Genomic DNA, 19,438 nt, shown 5'->3' on the forward strand with positions numbered 1-19,438 from the left:
GATTTCCCATGGTGGGACGCCTTGTTTTTCCTGGCTGTGTCTCTCATGCAGTGCCTCTGTGACAGGGTTATGCAGGCACACAGGGCTTTCCTGCTGGTGTGGCACTCACTTCTACAGCTTGAGAGCCATGATCTTTTTCTTGGCTAAGGAACGTATTCCTTTCTTAGGAGGAAATAATAAATCAGCACTAAATAAAAGGTTAAGCAAACAAACAAATGGTTATCGAAAGGCTCAGCCTATGGCTCTTGCAAAACGTCTCTCAACTGCGTGCCTCTGGGAGGACGACTGGTGTGACTAATCCTGCCAGGAGATGAGCTCATGGCTGTAATAAGACCCAGCAGAACAGCTCTTTTCAAACATCAGGCGAACATGGAAAAGCAACAAAGGATCTCCCAGCCTCATGATGTGCAAAATCCCTCGTGGGCAGCCGCCAAGTTAGCACTCCCACAGAAAACATGGGCACCCCTGAAGGCTCGGGGCATGGGGCACCCATGTTGGTGCCAGCTGCCCCCAGAGCAGAGGCTGTCAGGGGGCGGGGGGTGGCCGGGGCAGCCGTGGCATCTGCAGCCCCCTGCACAGTGAGGCAGGAACTGGGTGCCTGTTTCTTCCTGGATCAAATCTCCTGGTGTGATTGCATGTGAGAGGAACGATGTTGTCCTCCGGTGCACTCCGAGCCTGCACCGCAATGAGGAAGGCATTGCAAATGGCAATAACTAGAAAATTTGCTTCAAATGTGTCCTTCTGGCATGAACTAAAATGCTATTACAAACATACGTTTGAGTGGCAATGCATTGCAGTGACAGAGCCAAGGCATGGGGCTCATAAATCCTATTATAAAAACTATTACAGAGAAAGTCAAATTCTTCTTTGGGAGATATAGAATACACACCAACAAGTGGGTTGTAGTAGATCTGGCCAATCAGGCCTGATGCTAGCCCTCAGGATCTGTTTCTCACAAGAAAAAAATCTTCTTTGAAATACAGTTTTCTTCTGTGCACAGCTTGCAGTTGGCAATGTACGTAAGGTCTCTTTAGTTGTGCAATTTGTAGTGGTGTTTATGTAGTGTGATGGCCTGAGGGTATGAAAAAGGAAGATCAGTAAGGAGGTAACACCTTTTGTTAGATGGAACTGGGAACACTTCCAGGCACGCAGGTTTTGGGGAAAGTCTTTTATCCTTAACTCATTCAACGATTTTGTAAGCTGTAAAGACATTACTATGAAAGCAAATAGTAAATAGTGCTACTGGAACACATGAGCTGGATGTGGGAAGACCAGGTAAATCCCAGAATAAAAGTAGTTTCTATTTTTGGAAAATATTCTTTCTTATCTGCTGTAGCTACTTCTCTTGCAGACAATTTTCTTTCTAGGACCTGCTTAGCTGGCATGAAAAAATTCTTGTATAAAACCACCAGCATCTTTTAAAACAAGCTCCGTGACTGCTCAGCATGTGCTACTTCTGAGTCTCATGGATTTCTCAAAATCTAAACAGATTGTAATCGCGTTTGGTTTCTCTGCGTCACGAGGTGGGAAAAACACGTTCTCTCTGGGCACGGTGCTTGTGTGTGCAGGAAAGTGCTTTATTCACAAAGTTAATAGCAGACCTGGAATATTTCATGTGATATGGAAACAGTCGCACTCTCTTTGAATGGGAAACATCAGCAGAATAAAACATCTGCTCCTTTTATGCATAGCTTTTGTTTCCAAATCCTTGCTATAAAAGCAGTATGTAGATGTGCTTTACAGAGAGAAACTGTATGCCTTAGAATTAATTTTCTTTGCTTGTAGCCATTAACTTTCCAGCTCCTTTCCTTTATAATTAGCACTTTTGGCCACCTAAATTCAAGCCCATGTTTTGGCCTGGGGATCGCCCTAGTTTAAGCATTGGCAAATGCCATCTCATAAACACACACTGAGCTGGAGGCACACACTCCAGTACTGCTGACCTCAGTTAAAGCAGGCAACCACTGTGCTGCCGCAGGGCTGGTGCGGTGCAGTACTGGACAGCCCTGTGTCCTGCCAGCAGGCAGAGTGTCTGCATCATGCTGGTTTGTTTCTATGCCGTGTGGTCACGACAGAGAGTGAGAAAAGGAAGGCTGTGCGGAGGCAGCAGAGGAAGCAAGTCATCTCCACACCGCATGCAAGTAGTGGGGAAAAGACTCAACGTTGTTGACTATACTCTTGAGCTGGGCAGAAGAGGAAGCAGCAGCCTTGCCAGCTTCATCCTTCTCACACCCTTCTGATTCTGTAAATTCAGGAGAGACCCCGGCTTGCCAACAGATCCCGCCTCACAGGCTCTGACTCACTGGCCTCACCTAACAAAACAAAATGAGTCACAGCAGGCGAAGTTCCCGATTGCTTTAGGGTGAGAAGAAGTGGGCTGTGTGAGCCAGTGTTGTGCCACAAGGGTCCACCAAGCAGATACAGAGGTGGTAGGAGGTTTAGTCTTTACAGTTTCATCAGGTGAAAAATGCATGATGTTTGGAAATGTATTTGGAGGAAAAATCCCAGCCCATCGATTTGGCTTTGGCCATACAGGAGTGACTTTTTGTATCCACCAACCTCCAGGATGGTTCTGATCTACTGTAGGCATAGGTATTTCAGAAAAAGCAGGCTGGTGGCTTTTCTTCCCCACTGCCCCGCAGCTGGAGCAGAGAAAGAGGAGGGAAGAGGGAGACCAGACAGGGCCTCCCAGCAGCTCGTGTCCAGACCTCCCAAGATGTCACTTGGAGGAGATGTGCCAGCCTCACCCTCCTTACCTGTCTTTTTTTTGGAGCAGGTGATCTGGAACGCTAGGCTGACCTTGATACACAGAACCTGACCAACAGCTCTGTGGGAATATGTAAATTTGAGGGATTCCTTATTTTCAAGCATTGACCCCCCAGGTGGAGGTGATCAGCAGAAAACTTTCACCTACTCTTTCAGCATAGGAGAAAAATGCAAAACATTGTGTTTCTGTAATACAGTGCAATTCTGTGTTTCATGAAATTATTTCTACATGGAAACAACTTATTTTTATAATGCAAAGGATGACTTCTTTTCAGGCTGATCATTGAAACCTGTTCTTTCTGTTCTTAAAAAATCTGCATATTCAGGGACAACATCATCTGTTTATAGGGGATTTTTTTTTTAATTTCATTTTCTTACACAAGTGTTGTAAGTATCACCCCTTGTTTTACATTTTTTTTTAAAATATCCTTTAGCAGGTTTTCCTGTCCTTCCTTCTCATTCCCAACCTGTTGCTTTTCAGCAGAGGGCAAAATTCACTGGTTTTGCAAAGGGAGGCAGTGAAAAGACTAACTGAATATCAAAGATATACCCAGTTTTGAAATAAGCCATGCTTCTAGAGTCTCTGCGCATCCCAGCTCACTGCACCAACTGCCAGATGAGACCAACAGGCACATCAAATATGCCACTATGATAATCAGGAGAAATTAGTGCTTGATGGACATGGGGAATTCCCTTTTTTTAGTGTTAGCTACTGCTAAGTCACTCATAATGGAAGTTGTGATAATAGTTTCCTTCCCTTGGAAGGAAAGAGAGAGGTGCTCTATTTTTCTTAAAAAAAAAAAAAAAAAAAAAAAGACAAAAGGGTTCAGCATCTTGAAACAGTGTTTGTTAGTGACCAGTCATCACATTCAGCACAAACTCTTTTTGAATATCCATGAACAGCTGTGGCAGGCCTTGATGCTTGTCCAAAGGACAACAACGTGAATTCTGCTACAAGCAGCAGAAATTTATTTTTAACTATTAAAAATCAGCCGATTACAATAACAGCCAATGTGAGTTTTACCCAAAAAGTAGAGACCAGAACAGAGTACACCTCTAAGGCAAAGACTTGAAGAGGAAGTGTATTAATTTCTCAAAGAGAGAGCAATGTTTTTACAAATATTTGAAGTCAAACAGGCATTTTTGTTGTTGTTGCAGAAGAAAAGCTTTCTGTCTTATATAAATATGTCTGTCAAGATATTTCCTTTCTGGGAAAATGAACTGTACACACAGTACTCCAGCTCAGTCCAGAGGAAGTTGTGAAGGCTCTGGCCTACCCAGATAAGAAACTTGGGGAATACAGCAGACAGTAGGAGCTAAAGTGAGTAGGCATTGTGGTAACTGGTGGGCAGGGGGCAGATACACTGCTTGGAATCTCAGTATTTCTCCTCCCTAGTCTGGTTTTTGACTTTGCAAATGTATTACCATGTTTTAACAGTTATTTTATGGAGGTGAACATTAACTGTGTTTAATCTCACACTTTCAAAAAACAGATTGTTATTTGCTCAGAGTTTTGAATTATTAATTGGAGAAGCTAATATGTGGTTTTAGGACCTTAACTGCATTTGGGTTCAAGAAGGTTCGCCCTGAAGAAACAACCAACCTTGCAGCCTTTCACATGCCAGTTCACATGAGCTGGGGATTTTGGTTTTAATGTTGTAAAACGTTAAGAGAGAAGAGGCATTCATCCAGGGTGCAACTGATGAGGAGCATAAAGTACGTTTGGAAACAAAGCAGGCTCAGCAGTGTGTTGGTGCAGTAGCAGGGCACCACTGCATGACTGCAGCTGCCCTCCAGTTTGCAGAGCTGGCTCCAGCCCTGGGATGTCTGCAGGCAGAGAGGAGAGATTGTCCTTGCTTTCCCTGTCAGAGTTTGCTCCTGTGGGAGCCCTCAGTGTCAAAAAAGCCCGTGCGCCTTACCAAGATTTCTTGATGTCAACAGAAGTGTGGAAAACACTGGTATAAATGACTCATCATTGCCTGTATTAGGAATAATAGAAATATTTTTGGATATTGAAAAGCACAGTCACCTTATTGTAAAGAATCAAATTTAGTCTTACTTTTTCACTTTTTTTTTTTTTTTTGCATTACATTAACTTTCTAAAGCAAAGTTCATCTCCTCATGAACCGTTCCTGATCCTTTCCTAGCCCACACCCTTCAACGCTGGTGTTGGTCTGCTTGATCCACCACAGCCATTGCTGCAACTTCCCTACAGCTGTTCCAAAGGAGGAGTCCTGCTGTCCTTCCTAGCAGCAAGGGCTAATCCTGAATGACTGGGAAATTACTTCCGTAGGCTTTTGTTCTGTTTTGCATGGTTGTTTTTCTGGTTTGGTTTGGCTTGTTTTTTTTTCTCTCTCTCTTTAAATTTAAAAAAGAAATAAAGCCAGAACTGGCAGAGCACACCAGATCCATGGAAAAATTGCTTTGGACAGCTGTATTCGACTGTGACTTGTGAATAATTTTTTCCAGAGTAAAGTCTGGAATAAGCATTCTTTAGTTCTGCTGTAGATATTCTGAAGGTTCTTGTTGGATACAAAGCATTTGAACCCAATCCTGTAAATCCATTCCAGAAAACAGCCTCTACGTAGATGAAACCCTATCAATTTTGATGAAGTTTCCCTAAAAGTGCAGCACTGCACATGTAAACAAGATGCTGTGGGACTAGCTATGAAAAACAGCCATGACTGGGACTGGGACTGGGACTGGGACTGGGACCTGGACCTGTGCTGCACAGCACTAGTGCATAAGTCTTATGCTTTTTGGTCTATGAGCAGTCCTAGCCCGGAAAGATTTTGTTTTATCTATGTTTAATTTTCTACTTGGATTTGAGACTCTGTGTTCACTATTTTATTCATTTCCATTTGAAAATAATTTATGTTGAAAATTATATTTTGCTGCATATGTTTTAGTTTCTAGAAAAAAATACTAACTGGAAGAAATACTGGAGAGTTTCAGCTGGCCAAGGGCATCACATACAGCTAACCTGGTACCACAACGGTGACAAAATACAGCTCTCTCCAGAACGTTATAATGGCAAGGGAGAGAGAAGATCTTTACCTTTCTTTCTTTACCTTAAAGACATCTTTCTTTAAAAAGTAAGAATAAACCAAAGAAATATTGTAAAGGCTTGCTTGGTATTTGCTTTTTCTCTTTTACTTGTTCAGCACCCGTGTCTGTTCCAGAGTCCCTGTGCTTGAGGGTCTTTTAGATATTGTCTCACTACAAGTAATTTCTACTACCTCACAGCTGAAAAGTAAATGAAATCAAATGCTGGCTTATGAGCCATTGTCTCTGAGATCCTCTTCCTTTCCTCAAAAATTGTTCATTTTTCTTTCAAGTCCCTTCTGTGAACCCAATAGCAATTTATTGATAAGCAACACAGTCATAAAAAGTCATAAAAAGTTGAAATGACGTCTTGCTAAAATATTCGTTTTTATTCATTTATTCATTCAAAACATTCACCTGCAATTCTTACACTTGTCTATAATCTCACTTTGCCCTCTAGTGCCCATTCTGTTGTTTCCTGTGCCCTGTTGACTGAAATACTTCAAAACATATTTTCACTTGATGATGAGATTGTTAAGGATAGTTATGAACCATAAAGGAAGTTTTGGGGGATGAACTTTTCTGAACAATCAGTGGTCCATGATTTAACATCTTCCCACTTCCAGCAAGTGAGGCAGAAAACCCTGGGATCCTTCATGAGAGGGCAGTTGAAAATATTTCATGCCAAGTTTCAGTAAAAATGGGGCTGTTTCAATATGGGTTTACTGCATTTCAGAAGTCACCTAGGATATCAGAACCAGAAAGCTCAATAGGCTGAATGTCCTTTTATAGCACAGGCTTGCAGAGGTGCAAAAACAAACAAATAAACAAACAAAAGAAAAACAAACAAAAAACCCACCCCAAAACAAAAACAAAACCAAAAACCAAGCAGTGGAAATCAGATTTCTAACAGTCTGACAGTCATTCCAAGCACTGTTAGTTACAAAGCACAAGAAATACAATTTAGGCTATAATATGTCTGGTGGGATCTCACCAGGCAGAAAAATGGCTCTGATTCTTTTCTTTCTCCCTTTAGTCTTTCCGGTTATTCTGGATCATGGTGAAGTTGTTATCAGGTTGTCTGGTATTTCAGCTTCAGACCTGGTATCCGTTGCTCTCAACACTTCCTTTAGCTCGCATCCATGCTAGCAGAGAGAGGGCAGGTATACCCTGCAAAAGAGACCTGTGTCACAGATACGGTACATGACATCTGGACTACCATTGCTATTGCTCTTACCAGTCCATTTTTGTTTAGATTCACCCTTGCATTATCAGTGCTTTGAATACTACTACTTTAAATGGCTAGAGACCAGGGAAAACTTTAAAGTGGCTCCTCGCTAGATGCTAGAAGCAACCCCTAGCAATGTCAGCCCTTTGTGACTGACATTTCCTTTCCTTGGGAACTATGGCCATGCCAACTCTGCCCTGTTTCTTTATGCTGGAACCAGAAGCCTGTGTCCAGAGTTCATCAGCTTTGGCTACGGGAAATAGTAGCTTTTTTTTTTTTTTTAAACATCTTTTTACCATAATTCAATTGGTAACACAGCCTGGATGTAACTCTTCTCCCTCTGACTAACATATAGCAAGAAACTAGGGAAAACACAATCATTTGAAATGGAGTTAACCAGGGACAATTTCCCAAGGGTAAAATCCTGATTTGGCCTTGCAGAAATCAGTGGACTTTTGCCAAGTATAAGCCGGTTATTCCAAGGAATTTGTTCATATTGCTAATCGAGGCTCTGTGGTTTTGGGGGAAAATTTGCTGGAATACATGTTTCTGTGGGTCAGTTTATGAGCAAAGGGAATGAGGCAGTAGATTTCAAGCAACAATAAAGGACAGCACTGAATGGAAGTGAATTGGAATGGAATCAAATTTGAGAAAGCAGTTAAAGTGAATTGGAAACACAGCAGGATGGAAAAAAAGCCTTCTCCCCAGAAAGTTAGATGAAGGAAAGATACTTTAATTAAAAGTAAGAGTATGCAACTGAGAAGTTATTGCAGAAGCTATAGTTATTGCAAACAATTTCTTGTGTGGACAATTCCTTCTAGAATTACTTTACCTCTTTGAACAAAGCAAACTTAGAATGGACCAAATGTTTAAAAAGATACATTCTTAGAAAAGAGCATACAGCACTTGAAAGAATAATAAATGGTATCTACCTAAACCAGGCCCATTTAAATAAACAGTACACCACTTTATTTTTGATGAGGACTCATTCAGTACAAATCTAGTAATTCCTCTAAAGTGATGATGTGTAGTCCATTCACAAATAAATGATTCTCTGTATATCAGTGAAATGAGATGGAAAGGAACAGCACATTTTCACAGCAGAAAACACCATGCAATAACCTTATTTTTCATAATTATCATCCTTTCCTATGGAGTAACCCTCACTGAAAAGTCATACAAATTATTTTATAGGTAGTATATACATCTTGCTCACCAAATAAACTGACATTGAATAATATATTTTCAAAAATAAATATTAGCAGCACAATCATTTAAATATGATTAAAGAGGGCTAGAAGCTTTTACACAAGATAGAACATAGAAAAAATATTAAATGTAATTAATTTTAAAGCTAAATTATAACAGGTCAAAATCTTTGTACCTTAGTTGTAAAGCTTCCTCACGACTTTATCAATCAATTGAAGACATCTCCTCATTTCTGCACGGCTGATCTCCCAGGAGCACAGGTTGTGTTGCTTGTCTTTAAGAAAACAGTCTATCCTTTGGAAATACTTTTTCAGTTTCAGCCTGTTGACTTCTTTACTCCAAAAATACTGGGTCTGCTTCTTGGTTACACATGCCTCCAATTGCTCAATTTGATGATAAAGTCCATTTTGGAATTGTTCTAGAGCTGCCCCATCCCAGGCAGCTAGAGTGAGATTTTTGCTAAAGATGTAGAAGATGTGTTGGAAGATCTCTTCAATGGCCATTTTGACAGTTTCTTTCTGTTTGGGCTTTAAAACCTGCTCAGGAAATCTGAAGGACATTTTCTCTCTTAGACACTGTTGAGGAAACTTTTTGCCCATTTTGTCCAAAAGTTGCAGGCTGTTCTCAATCACTTTTCTTTGCTGTAAAGGAAGGTGATTACAGTTAAGACTTGACATGGTGGTGGTGTACAACAGAATGAGGCCAATTTGTACCAAGCCAAAAGTGTTCATGGTACAGATAAGCTGCTATGCTTCTCCTTTCCTGTGTATGAATCCTGAGAGACAGGCTGGATTGCTTTGAAGGTTATTAATAGGCGTCTCTGTTTCTTCAAAATCTTGAAATTTAATTATTCTGTAGGAGAAGTTTTCTTTCATCATTTTTTGGTTTTGAAGGTCTTCCCCCTTGTGTATGCTTTTGACACTTACCACTTTCATTTTCTGCTTTATGACTTCATTGTCTTTTTTTTGCCACTTTCTTTTTATTTCAGCTGGACTATAGAATATTATGTATATCTTAGGCTGTATGTGTATCTTAGATCCCTCTTCCTCAAAAATTCTGTGGTAATTGTACTGAGAATTTAAAAGAATATGTTAGAGAAATATCCTTAGTTTCTTAATATTTTAGCAGTGGGAAAACATGTTGAAACACAGCACTGTCAATGATGGGCCAGGGGCCTGCCAAAAACTACTGTCAGCCTCTCTCCTTGACAGGATTTACACTCCCAAAATTCAGCTGAGCTTTCTCTACCTATTTTTATTCAGGGAAATTATTCTCTTTCTCTTCACCTTTCTCTCATCCATTTAAATTCAAAGGACAATAGTCCTTTGAATATATCACTAAAAGACATGTATATATAAAAATATGTGTATTAGTATTAATATAACTATATGTATTTTGATACACGTATGATGGTAATTATACAGGGCCTTTTAGAGACTGTAAGTGTCATGAGAATACAAATATTCATATGGAAACATGTTAGATAAGACACACACTTTTTTCTCCATATGATCAGTTGAGTAATAATATCAATGCCGGTAGGGCACAGGTCTGAATTCTGATGTTAAATGGAGAGAGAACAAACACAGAGACAAAAAATGCTCTGAAATTCAGCCATTTGCTTTCTTTAGCCATATAGTAGAATAGGTCAGCACTATCACAGCACATTGTGAAATCTTGCTCCTGCCTTTGATTTTATTTTGATGAAAGCAAGTCTTAAATTAACATTTAGCTGTTTCTCCAAGCCTTCTGTACAAACATAGCTCACTACAAAGGCAGTCTACAAAGGCAAGTGGATCATCTGGATCAAGAGGTCCAAATAAACATTTTTTAGTCTGAGATCTGGCTCTGTATTTCTGTGCAGCTGTTGCAATGCCACCCATCGCTATGTGGCTGGCTTCATTCTTAGTCTGGTAATCACTCTGAGCAGATTTATGGTACTGTTTTAGGGCTTCCTTTGTGTTCAGCACATATGTATTTGGGAGGCTTTGAAATGTTATAAATTAAGATGAGAGCAATTGTTCGCATGAGGAAAATCCTTTGATTTCCTCCTGTTACTTTGATTTCCTCCTGTTACTTAAGCAAGCTTGAGTTGGATGTACTGCCACTGTGAAGAACAAATGAATCCCCTGTCATCACTTTGGAACAGCAGTATTAAACAAAAAGGGTAAGAACAGCCAAAGCAGGACATAAAGTGAGTAAAATGGGACCAAATCTTTTCACTTAGTGGGAATGTTCAATACTTGGAAAAATGGGCCTTAAGTGCATTGCTGTCATTAGATACAAAATGGCCATGGTGACATATTACATGCAAAAATACAGCTGTAGAAGTTATGTACATATTAAAATCATCATTAGATCAATTAAAAATGTACCTAGTTTAAGAAAAATGTTTTATACTACTACAGCACCTTCCGTAAGTTAAACTCAAGTATATTTTTCAATGCTATAATCATTGTATGATCTTAATTCTTCTACTAATGTTAAACAGATAAACTCGTTCACATTTATTATATCTCCCAGGCACACAAGTTCTTTCTTTCCTCTTCCAAAATACTTTTTACAGGTTTCCCTTTGAACAAAGAGCTGTACATGCCATTCCCATTTTGTATCTTTTATAACAAAAAATTGTTCTTTCCCACTCAGTTTCTTATCTTTTGTACTGTGCAGAGTAATAATATTGCATAACTCACGACAGTCTTCTCTAATCATCCATCTTTATTGCTTAATTCAGAAACAGTTCATTAAAAGTAATTACTGGAAGAGGCAACTGAGTGCTATGAAGCTGCAGCACAGAATGCTTTTGTTATTTCTCTGTGGTTGAAGCAAAGCCCACTCTAACCTAGAATGAAAAGAGGAAATAGGTTTACAAAGCACAACTGTATTTCCAAGTAGACCTAATAGATCATTCGTGTAAAAAGAGTACCTGATCTGTGATTCCATGCAGGCAACTCTGTCTTAAAAGGTCATCTTGCTGCATGTATTCATTGCAGGAGTGTAAGAGTAGAGATAAAAAATATGCACAATTCTATGAATTTCTACCACCTTCAAATTGCCACAATTCACTTCCCTAAAGGAAGTTTGTAATTTCATTGTGTAATGCAACGAATATTTGGGATGACTATTTGCTGTCCCTTATTACATGGGGTCTTTTATCTCAGGCACCAAGGCAAGTGTTAAGTCTAAGCTACATTTATGCTGGCAAATGGAGCCGTGCACGGGAACATTCCTGCAGAATAGAAACGCTGATTCTCCAATCAAAATAACTAGTTCCTCTCAACATTTCATCTACTCTCAGTTTCCTTTCTCCTTTACCTCATTCAAAACACACTGATTTTAAGAGGTCAGCATGCCACCAAGGAATCCAAACAGGCTGAGCTTGTCACCACACACAGTATCTTAATAAGGGAATTTTACATGATTAATACCATCTCTGGAGCCGCTGCACTACGATGGATAAGGATAGCAAATTTATGTACAAAATCTGCCATATGAAGAATACGTTATGTAGTTTTAAATGGTTAAAACACGGTTAATTTAGTTTACATGCTACAATTTAATTCACCATCAATATCACAGTCTGCATTAAGAAGATAAGATCTAACTCAGCTATGTGACCTTCCCAACTTGGCATACCATATAACTGTTTTGTCTTATGCTGGAGTAATTCACATAAGTAATTTGTGTAGTAGTTGCTTGCTTTTGCAAAGTATTGTTTCATAAAATACAATTCTACAAATAGAGGTATTAACTAATAACTAACAAAAAGTACTACAAATAAAGTTTACCAGAAAAGAGATTTAACAAAGCAGTCCTCAATGAAGCAGCAGCAAAGGGAATTATCAAAACCTACCTTTTAGAAGCATGGAAGTAAAAAAGAAAATATTACAATTTCCATTTATGACACTAAAGATTTGTTGCCCTACTTATAAAATATACTGTGGGCTTGCCAGCATTTTTTTTTTCTGCATAAAGAGGAGCAGGACCTAAACTCCATTTTGTAAGAAACTAAATTAACTGCAGTACATTTAATTTCTTGTATTGACAACTTGGACATCAGCACTGACCAAGGGTGTCTTTTTGCCCTGACTGAGGCTCTTGCATCTTGCTACAAGAGCAGTCAAAACCACTGGGCATAGACAGGGTCTTTGGCTGCCTTGCTGGATGTGCCTTGATTTACAAGGCTGAATGGGCATTTGCTGCTGTGTAGGAATACTCAGACTTAAACTCCTGAGTACACATGGCCTTCATTTTTTAGTAAGTAAATTTTTAAAGAATTACCGGACTATGACCAACGGCTGCTTTCATAACATAGAGGAACTCTCACACTCATTTTATACTGAGAAAAATTACAGGTCATATAATCATAGGTTATCCTGAGTTGGAAGGGACCCACAAGGATCAGTGAGTCCAGCTCCTAGGCCCCCAAAGGACCACCCAAGAAATCAGACCATATGTCTGAGAGCACTGTTCAAACACTTCTTGACAGAAGCAAATGCACAAGATAAAAATGATTTTAAAACTCTTCTATTTATCACAAAAAGTCAGACACTATCAGAGATAGGTAAGCATGGGAATAGAGCTTTTATTGAAATCTAAACAGAATAAAGGCTGCCCTGGAGAATACCATGACAAAAGCCATAAAAATATTTGAGTATATAAAAGAAAAATGGGAAAAAAATAAATCCATATATAGATAAAACACTGAAAAATAACCTAAAAAAAAAAGAGAGGCAAGTATATAAGCAAATTAATAAAAATACCTGAGGCAGATGGAATTTTACAGTTACAGAGACAAATAGCAAAATTCAGCTCAGACCATTTTGGCAGGTCACAGGCAGTTTCTTAGCATGATGCATTTAAAGGCCAATTTTTTCCTTTCTATAGCATCACAAGGGTGATGAACACCAAATGGTGTCCCCTGCAGAAAGTTCTGAGGCAGCAGAGCAGGGTAGTTGGCTCCTGGAGGTGCAAGTCTGGGCTGAAGGAGTAAAAAGAAGCCAGTGTAGAGGCATGGTGTTGAACAGAAGCATCTGGGAGAGGAAAGGGAACCAACTGCAGCCTTAAGAGTATTTCCAAGGGACCATATTCTGGAGATGGAGAGGTGACCTCTTCCTGGGGGACCCAAGCTCCTCTCTCGCCCATCTGCCCTGCTGCCACAAGCTGTAGCTGGCCCTCAGCACAGCGATCAGAACACAAGGATAGTGTCCATTAACACGTGGCACCGTGGCTGGTGTCATCGCCAAAATTTTAGGTTCTTAGGCAACAGGCAGCCTTACATGACACCAGGCTGCTGGCATTGGACAGGATTCATCTTTCCCAATGGGGGAAGAGGGTCCTTGGTCATGAGCTGGCAGGGCTCATTGATGGGGCTTTAAACGAGATTCGATGGTGGAAGGGGATATCATCAGGGATGCTGGCGATAAGGTACGGGATGACGTGCCATCCCACTCACGCCAGCTGAACACCAGAGCCAGCAAAGGATGCCCAGAGCCTAGAGAGGGAACAGAGCTTAACAGGAGAGCTGCTGTAGGCCCACATGGACGAGTTATAGTTGCCCCATCCAGAAAGGCATTGGGAGCCCAACTCAAATGCCTCTACGCAAATGCACACAGCATGGGGAATAAACAAGGGGAACTGGAGGTGTGCGTGCAGTTGCAGGTCTATGATCTTGTCGCAGTTCCTGAGACAGGAGGGGACAGCTCTCATGACTGGAATGTGGCCATGGACAGCTTTATGCTTTTTAGGAAGGACAGGCCAGGAAGGTGAGGTGGTGGAGTTGCTCCTTACGTGAGTGAGCGACTGGAATCTATGCAGCTCTGCCTAGGGGGGGTTGAAGTGCAAGTCAAGAGCCTATGGGTGAGGATTAAAGGGCAGGACAACAGGGGCGACATCGTGGTGGTGGGTGTTTACTACAGGCCGCCGGATCAGGAAGAGGAAGTGGATGAGGCCTTCTACAGGCAGCTGCAAGTTGCCTCGCATTCACAGGCCCTGGTTTCTTTGCAACCCTGGATTTCAAGAGAGCAAACTTTGACCTTTTCAGGGACCTAACTGGAGGACTCCCTTGGGCCAGGGCCCTAGAGGAAAAGGGGGCCCGGGAGAGTTGGCTAATGGTCAAGCACCACTTCCTCCAAGCTCAGGATCCGTGCATCCCTACAAGGAAGAAGACAAGCAAGGGGGCAGGAGACCTGCGTGGATGGGCAATGAGCTCTTGGGAAAACTTAAACAGAAGAAGAAAGCATACATGATGTCGAAGAAGGGACAGACAACGTGGGTGGAATATAGGAAAATTGTCAGAGAATGCAGGGATGCAATGAGGAAGGCTAAGGCCTGCTTAGAATTAAATTTAGCAAGAAACATCAAGGATAACAAGAAGAGCTTCTTCAAATACATCAGTAGCAAAGGGAAGACTAAGGAAAACGTGGGTGCGCTGCTAAATGAGGCGGGTGCCTTGGTGATGGCAGATACAGAGGAGGCGGAATTAGTGAATGCCGTCTTTGCTTCAGTCTTCACTGCTAAGGCTAGCCCCCATGCACTACCGGAAACCAGAGAGAAAACCTGGAGAGAGGAAGACTTTCCCCTGGTTGAAGAGGATTGGGTTAGAGGTTATTTAGGCAAGCTAGACACCCACAAATCTATGGGCACCAATGGGATGCACCCAAGGGGGTGAGGGAGTTGGTGGATGTGATTGCTGGGCCACTTTCTATCATCTATCAGTGGTTAGGGTCATCCGGAGAAGTCCTGAATGACTTGTTAATGTGATGCACATCTATAAGAAGGATTGTAAGGATGAACTGGGGAACTACAGGCCTGTCAGCCTGACCTCGATGCCAAGAAAGGTGATGGAACAGGTCATCTTGAATGCAGTCACATGGTACATGCAGGACAACCAGGGGATCAGGCCCAGTCAGCATGGGTTCATGAAAGGCAAGTCCTGCCTAACCAATCTCATCTCCTTCTATGACCAGGTGACCTGCCTGGTGGATGAGGCTGATGTGACCTGGCTGTTGATGTAGTCTGCCTAGAGTTTAACAACGCCTTTGTCATGGTCTCCCACAGTATTCTCCCAGAGAAGATGGCAGCCCATGGCTTGGACAGGCACACTCTTTGCTGGGTTAAAAACTGGCTTGACGGCCAGGCCCAGGGAGTGGTGGTGAATGGAGTGAAATCTGTCTGGCAATCGGACACGAGTAGTGTTCCCCAGGGGCTGGTGTTGGGGCCCATCCTCCTTAACGATGATTTGGACAAGGGAATTGAGTGCTCCCTCAGTAAGTTTGCAGACGACACCGAGTTGGGGGGAAGTGTCAATCTGCTGGAGGGTAGGAAGGCCCCACAGAGGGACCTGGACAGGACGGGTTGATGGGCAGAGGCCAATGGGATGAGGTTCAACATGGCTAAGTGCTGGGTCCTGCACTTTGGTCACTACACCTCATGCAACACTACCCACCTATCTGATGCTTTGCAGGATGTGTGCAGATCTGTCAGCTGAGACTAAAAGGGATGTAGTTTTGAGAATTGGCCCTGGCTTACTGACCATCCTCCTTCTGTTGGTACAGTCCTCATGGGAAGGGTGATATGGACATTTAGAGGAGGAATTTTTCCTACTACCAGAAGTTATCCGGACATCATAAGCTAGTAGCAGTGGAAATAAAATGGATGAGGAAATGATGAAAGGGGGACTGTGATGATTCCTCTTCCTTTCTTAGTTAAGTCCGACTTTGGGAGGCAATAAATACCAGAAATGCAGGAAGAAAAAAAAAAAAGAAAAAAGAAAAAAAGAAAAAAAGAGCCCTTGTTAAAGAATTCTTGCAGCTACCTTGTGGGTGATCTCTCTCCATGCCATTTGTCATCTTCCTTCCAGCTAACTTGGGGAAAATCATGTGGACATCCCCTCCATGCACAGGCATGGAAAGAGACCTCACCTGTCCCCCTGCGTGGTGCCTCAGAGAAGCTCCACATCAGGTGGGTTCTGCTTCCCAAGTGATGGTGTGGTGCTGGCTTCCCACCATATACTTGGGTTCCTAGGGCATGGTGGGGGACTCTCCACCCCCTGCCAAAATACCTCATCCCTTTCATAACATTGCCAGCACCACCTAACACACGTGGTCCCTGCTAGGTGTCCCCAGGTTGCCATCAGACCATTTGGTTCTCCTGAAACCACAATGTCCCAAGAGTATTCCCAGCCACACCACAGTGAGGACTTCCTCCAGTACCTCCCTACCCCTGAGGAACCTTGGGCCACCTGAAACCTCCATAGTCCCCCATGTCCTGACTGCCCTATCTGCTTCCAGCTACTGTGAAACACCAGTGCCCTGTTCTCAGGTTTGGGTACCCTCATGAAGGTTGCCCACAGCCCTTACACATAGCACAAGCCTTCACATGTGTGTGTGCTTGCACAAGTCCCCCACAGACTGGGCCAGAGCATCAGGGTGCCATGTGTCTGGCAGAGCAGAAGACTGTGCTTAGGAGGGCACATAGGACAAGGAAAGGCTGTGGCTGATCCTCTCTTTTTGCTTGGTTAGGAGACACCCCTGGAGCTCACAAAAAGTGGCAAGCCTGACAAAGGCCTCTGCTTCAGGCAGGCAGAAACTGGCAGCTCATAGAGGGCTGGTGAAATGACAGCACTCTGTACCACGTTAACAGACACATCCCACTGCTCTGGTTTTGTTGTTGTTGTTGTTGTTTTTGTTGGTTGGTGGTTTTTTTTGTTTGTTTGTTTTTTTAATTTTAATTCTTGTTACTAGAATGTCCCCAAAGGTTCCTGCACAGCGGCATTTTTTTCGATTATCTTTCCATGAATCTGCACCCAATAAATGCAGGTATACCCTGCTTTTCCCCAGTTGCTCTGAATGACATATACTTTTTTCATATACCGAAAGGCACTGGGGGTCTTGTTCTGCAAAGTAAAGAGAGGAAAAGTGTCACTCCAGGGCTGGAAGTAGCCACAGTGGTCTACAAGTGTCTTCCTCTGCCAGCCTGGCCCCTGCTCTGGGACCAGCTCCCGCCTTGGCTGAGGAGATGCTTTCTCTCTGCTTCCCTTCTCCCACACCTGGCCTCTGAGAGCGGGGTGGGCAGTGTTGGAAGGCTGAGGATCCCTGATACCAAGGGAAACAGGGCCATGGGAATGTCTTGCTGCAGAGCAAGGTATTAGCTGTCCTCCCCACCACCTCCTGACCAGCTGGTGCTTGATCCCTGTCCTGCCACACCTTCCCTTCCCTGTGTCCTTTGTGTGGGCCATGTGGCTGTGGAGCACTCCTGCACATGGGGTATCTATGTGTGCTACTGCGAACAGTCTCGCCCTGCCTGTCACTGTCTCTGGTTCTACCAGTACACTTCTGAGTTGGATTGGCCCCATGAGTGCTCCAGTGACTCCAACTGATACGTCCAGCACATTTGCACTAATAACGGCAGCAGGTGAATACTCACTGAAAGCAGCTATGACCATCAAGGAGAGGACTGTCATGGTCCTCTTCTTCAGTGTGACAATATCTTACCTGAAAAGGATAGACTCCTGATGTTACCAGTGCTTAAGAAGTGTGTTTGACCCCTTTAGGGGGTATTTTCTCTTACAAACTGAGAATAAGTAATTTTTGAAGTCATCTGCTGTCGAAGAACTGACAGAACAGGCCCCAGAGGTGCAGGATTCCTGTCAGCCCGCTTCAGCATGTCAGGCAGAATGGGCTGAGAGGAAGTGCTACAAGAGCACCCTCAGAAAAGAGCACCCTCAGAAATTTGCTTTCCTCCTCTGGGAAGAAATCAACCAGGTAGAACTGTGAAAACCTAACCAGGGAAAGACATACTTGGGCTGTCTTTGTGGTCCACCTGACTTCTCTTTTGCTAAGGAGGCTGACTGTGTAATATTTGAGAAGAAACTCCTCTTGTATTGGTGTGTCCTCCACAGGGCTGTGTGTAGCAGCAGCCATTTAGTATGCCTCTCACCAGCCTCTGCAGCTCCATACCACCTCTGCCAAGCCAGAAGCTGGTAAAAGCAGTGGTGAAGCCTTCCCCGGCAGGGGCCCAGCCCTGACACCAAACACTCCTTAAGCTACGCTTAAGTTAACTCCCTGGTGGCTGGGGTTTTGGCCAATGACCTATGCACACAGAGATAAACTGCAGCCCTGGCAGCATCCAAGCTGGTGCCAGTGAGAGCCACGACCTCCTAGTGGGGAGCACCGCCAGCCTCCCCTACCCACCCTGACCCAACTGGCGTCCCCGACTCTATGGCAACTTTGGACAGGTGCTTGACTCACATGGTGGAGACACTGGTGCTGATGCGTCCCTGGAGGTAAACTGGGGCAAGAGTGTGGCAGTAACAAATACAGAGAACCATTCCTGGAAAAGATGCAGAAAAAAAGCCTGAGGATACTTCCAGGACACCTGCATGGGAATGAGTCAGAACCCTGCAGGGAGCTGGGCCTCAAGACTCAATCTGGCACTTGTTTTCCCAAGAGAGGAAGACCTCCTCCAACCTCCACAGCACAAAGGCTTTTTGCTCCTGATGTCTCTGCCTGGCTGCCAGGGAGGTTAGAAGGACCCACAGCCTCCCCCCACAGGCCTGCAGGCTAAGCAAGGGATTTGGGGCAGGAGGAGAAGCGTGGCATGGAGAGTCTCTTTACACTGACTGGTATACAGGTAACAGGCCTGTGGGGCCACAGGAGCTCCTGCCCTGAGCATCAAGAAAGGAATGCTGTGAAACAGCTCCGTGTTGGCTCCCAGGCCAGGTGGCATCTGTTTGCAGACAGTGGGAGCTTCCTCAGTGGCAGAAGTGGGAGATGGGAAGAGCCCCACAGGCGCTCCTGCAGCTCCCCCTCCTGCTGGAGCTCCCATCCAGTGCATCCATGCTACTGCTTGCAGTGGGCGAATACTCACTGAGAGCAGCTACAAAGGTCAGACAAAGGAGCATGCAGAGCCTACTCTTCCTTTTGGTCATCTCTTTCCTGAAAAAGGAAAAGGGAGTCCTGGTGTTCTCTGTGCTCAGGTTTTGGAGCAGACCCCTTTAAAGGGGAAATAACAAGTTGGACAGCAGCAATTTTGGAGGTTGGCCACTGACAAAGAACCAGCAGAGCATCCCCCCCAAGCACCAGGCTTTCTCTAAGCTAACTTCAACACCATGAGTAGAACTCGCCAAAAAATTGTTCCAATAGCACCTCCAGAAAAGGCGTTGCAGTAATCCAGGGCAAAAAGCAGGTC

The 19,438-nt window shown here is 43.3% G+C and overlaps 1 protein-coding gene across 1 annotated transcript; it reads right to left on the minus strand.

Annotated features, from left to right (window-relative positions):
* Window positions 1-6,778: 6,778 nt before the first annotated feature.
* LOC118253811 (interferon kappa-like) lies at window positions 6,779-8,994 on the minus strand. Its single transcript, XM_035558599.2, has 2 exons — window positions 8,424-8,994; window positions 6,779-6,981 (listed from the first exon to the last, which is right to left on the minus strand). The coding sequence occupies exon 1, from the start codon at window positions 8,977-8,979 to the stop codon at window positions 8,425-8,427; it is 555 nt and encodes a 184-aa protein (XP_035414492.1). The 5' UTR covers window positions 8,980-8,994; the 3' UTR covers window positions 6,779-6,981; window position 8,424.
* Window positions 8,995-19,438: the final 10,444 nt, after the last annotated feature.

Source organism: Cygnus atratus, chromosome Z (genome assembly GCF_013377495.2).
Source record: "Cygnus atratus isolate AKBS03 ecotype Queensland, Australia chromosome Z, CAtr_DNAZoo_HiC_assembly, whole genome shotgun sequence".
In the NCBI taxonomy this organism is placed as follows: domain Eukaryota; kingdom Metazoa; phylum Chordata; class Aves; order Anseriformes; family Anatidae; genus Cygnus; species Cygnus atratus.

Excerpts from the sequence above, each read along its gene's own strand:
- LOC118253811 (XM_035558599.2), bottom strand. The coding sequence starts at position 8,979 with ATGAACACTTTTGGCTTGGTACAAATTGGCCTCATTCTGTTGTACACC.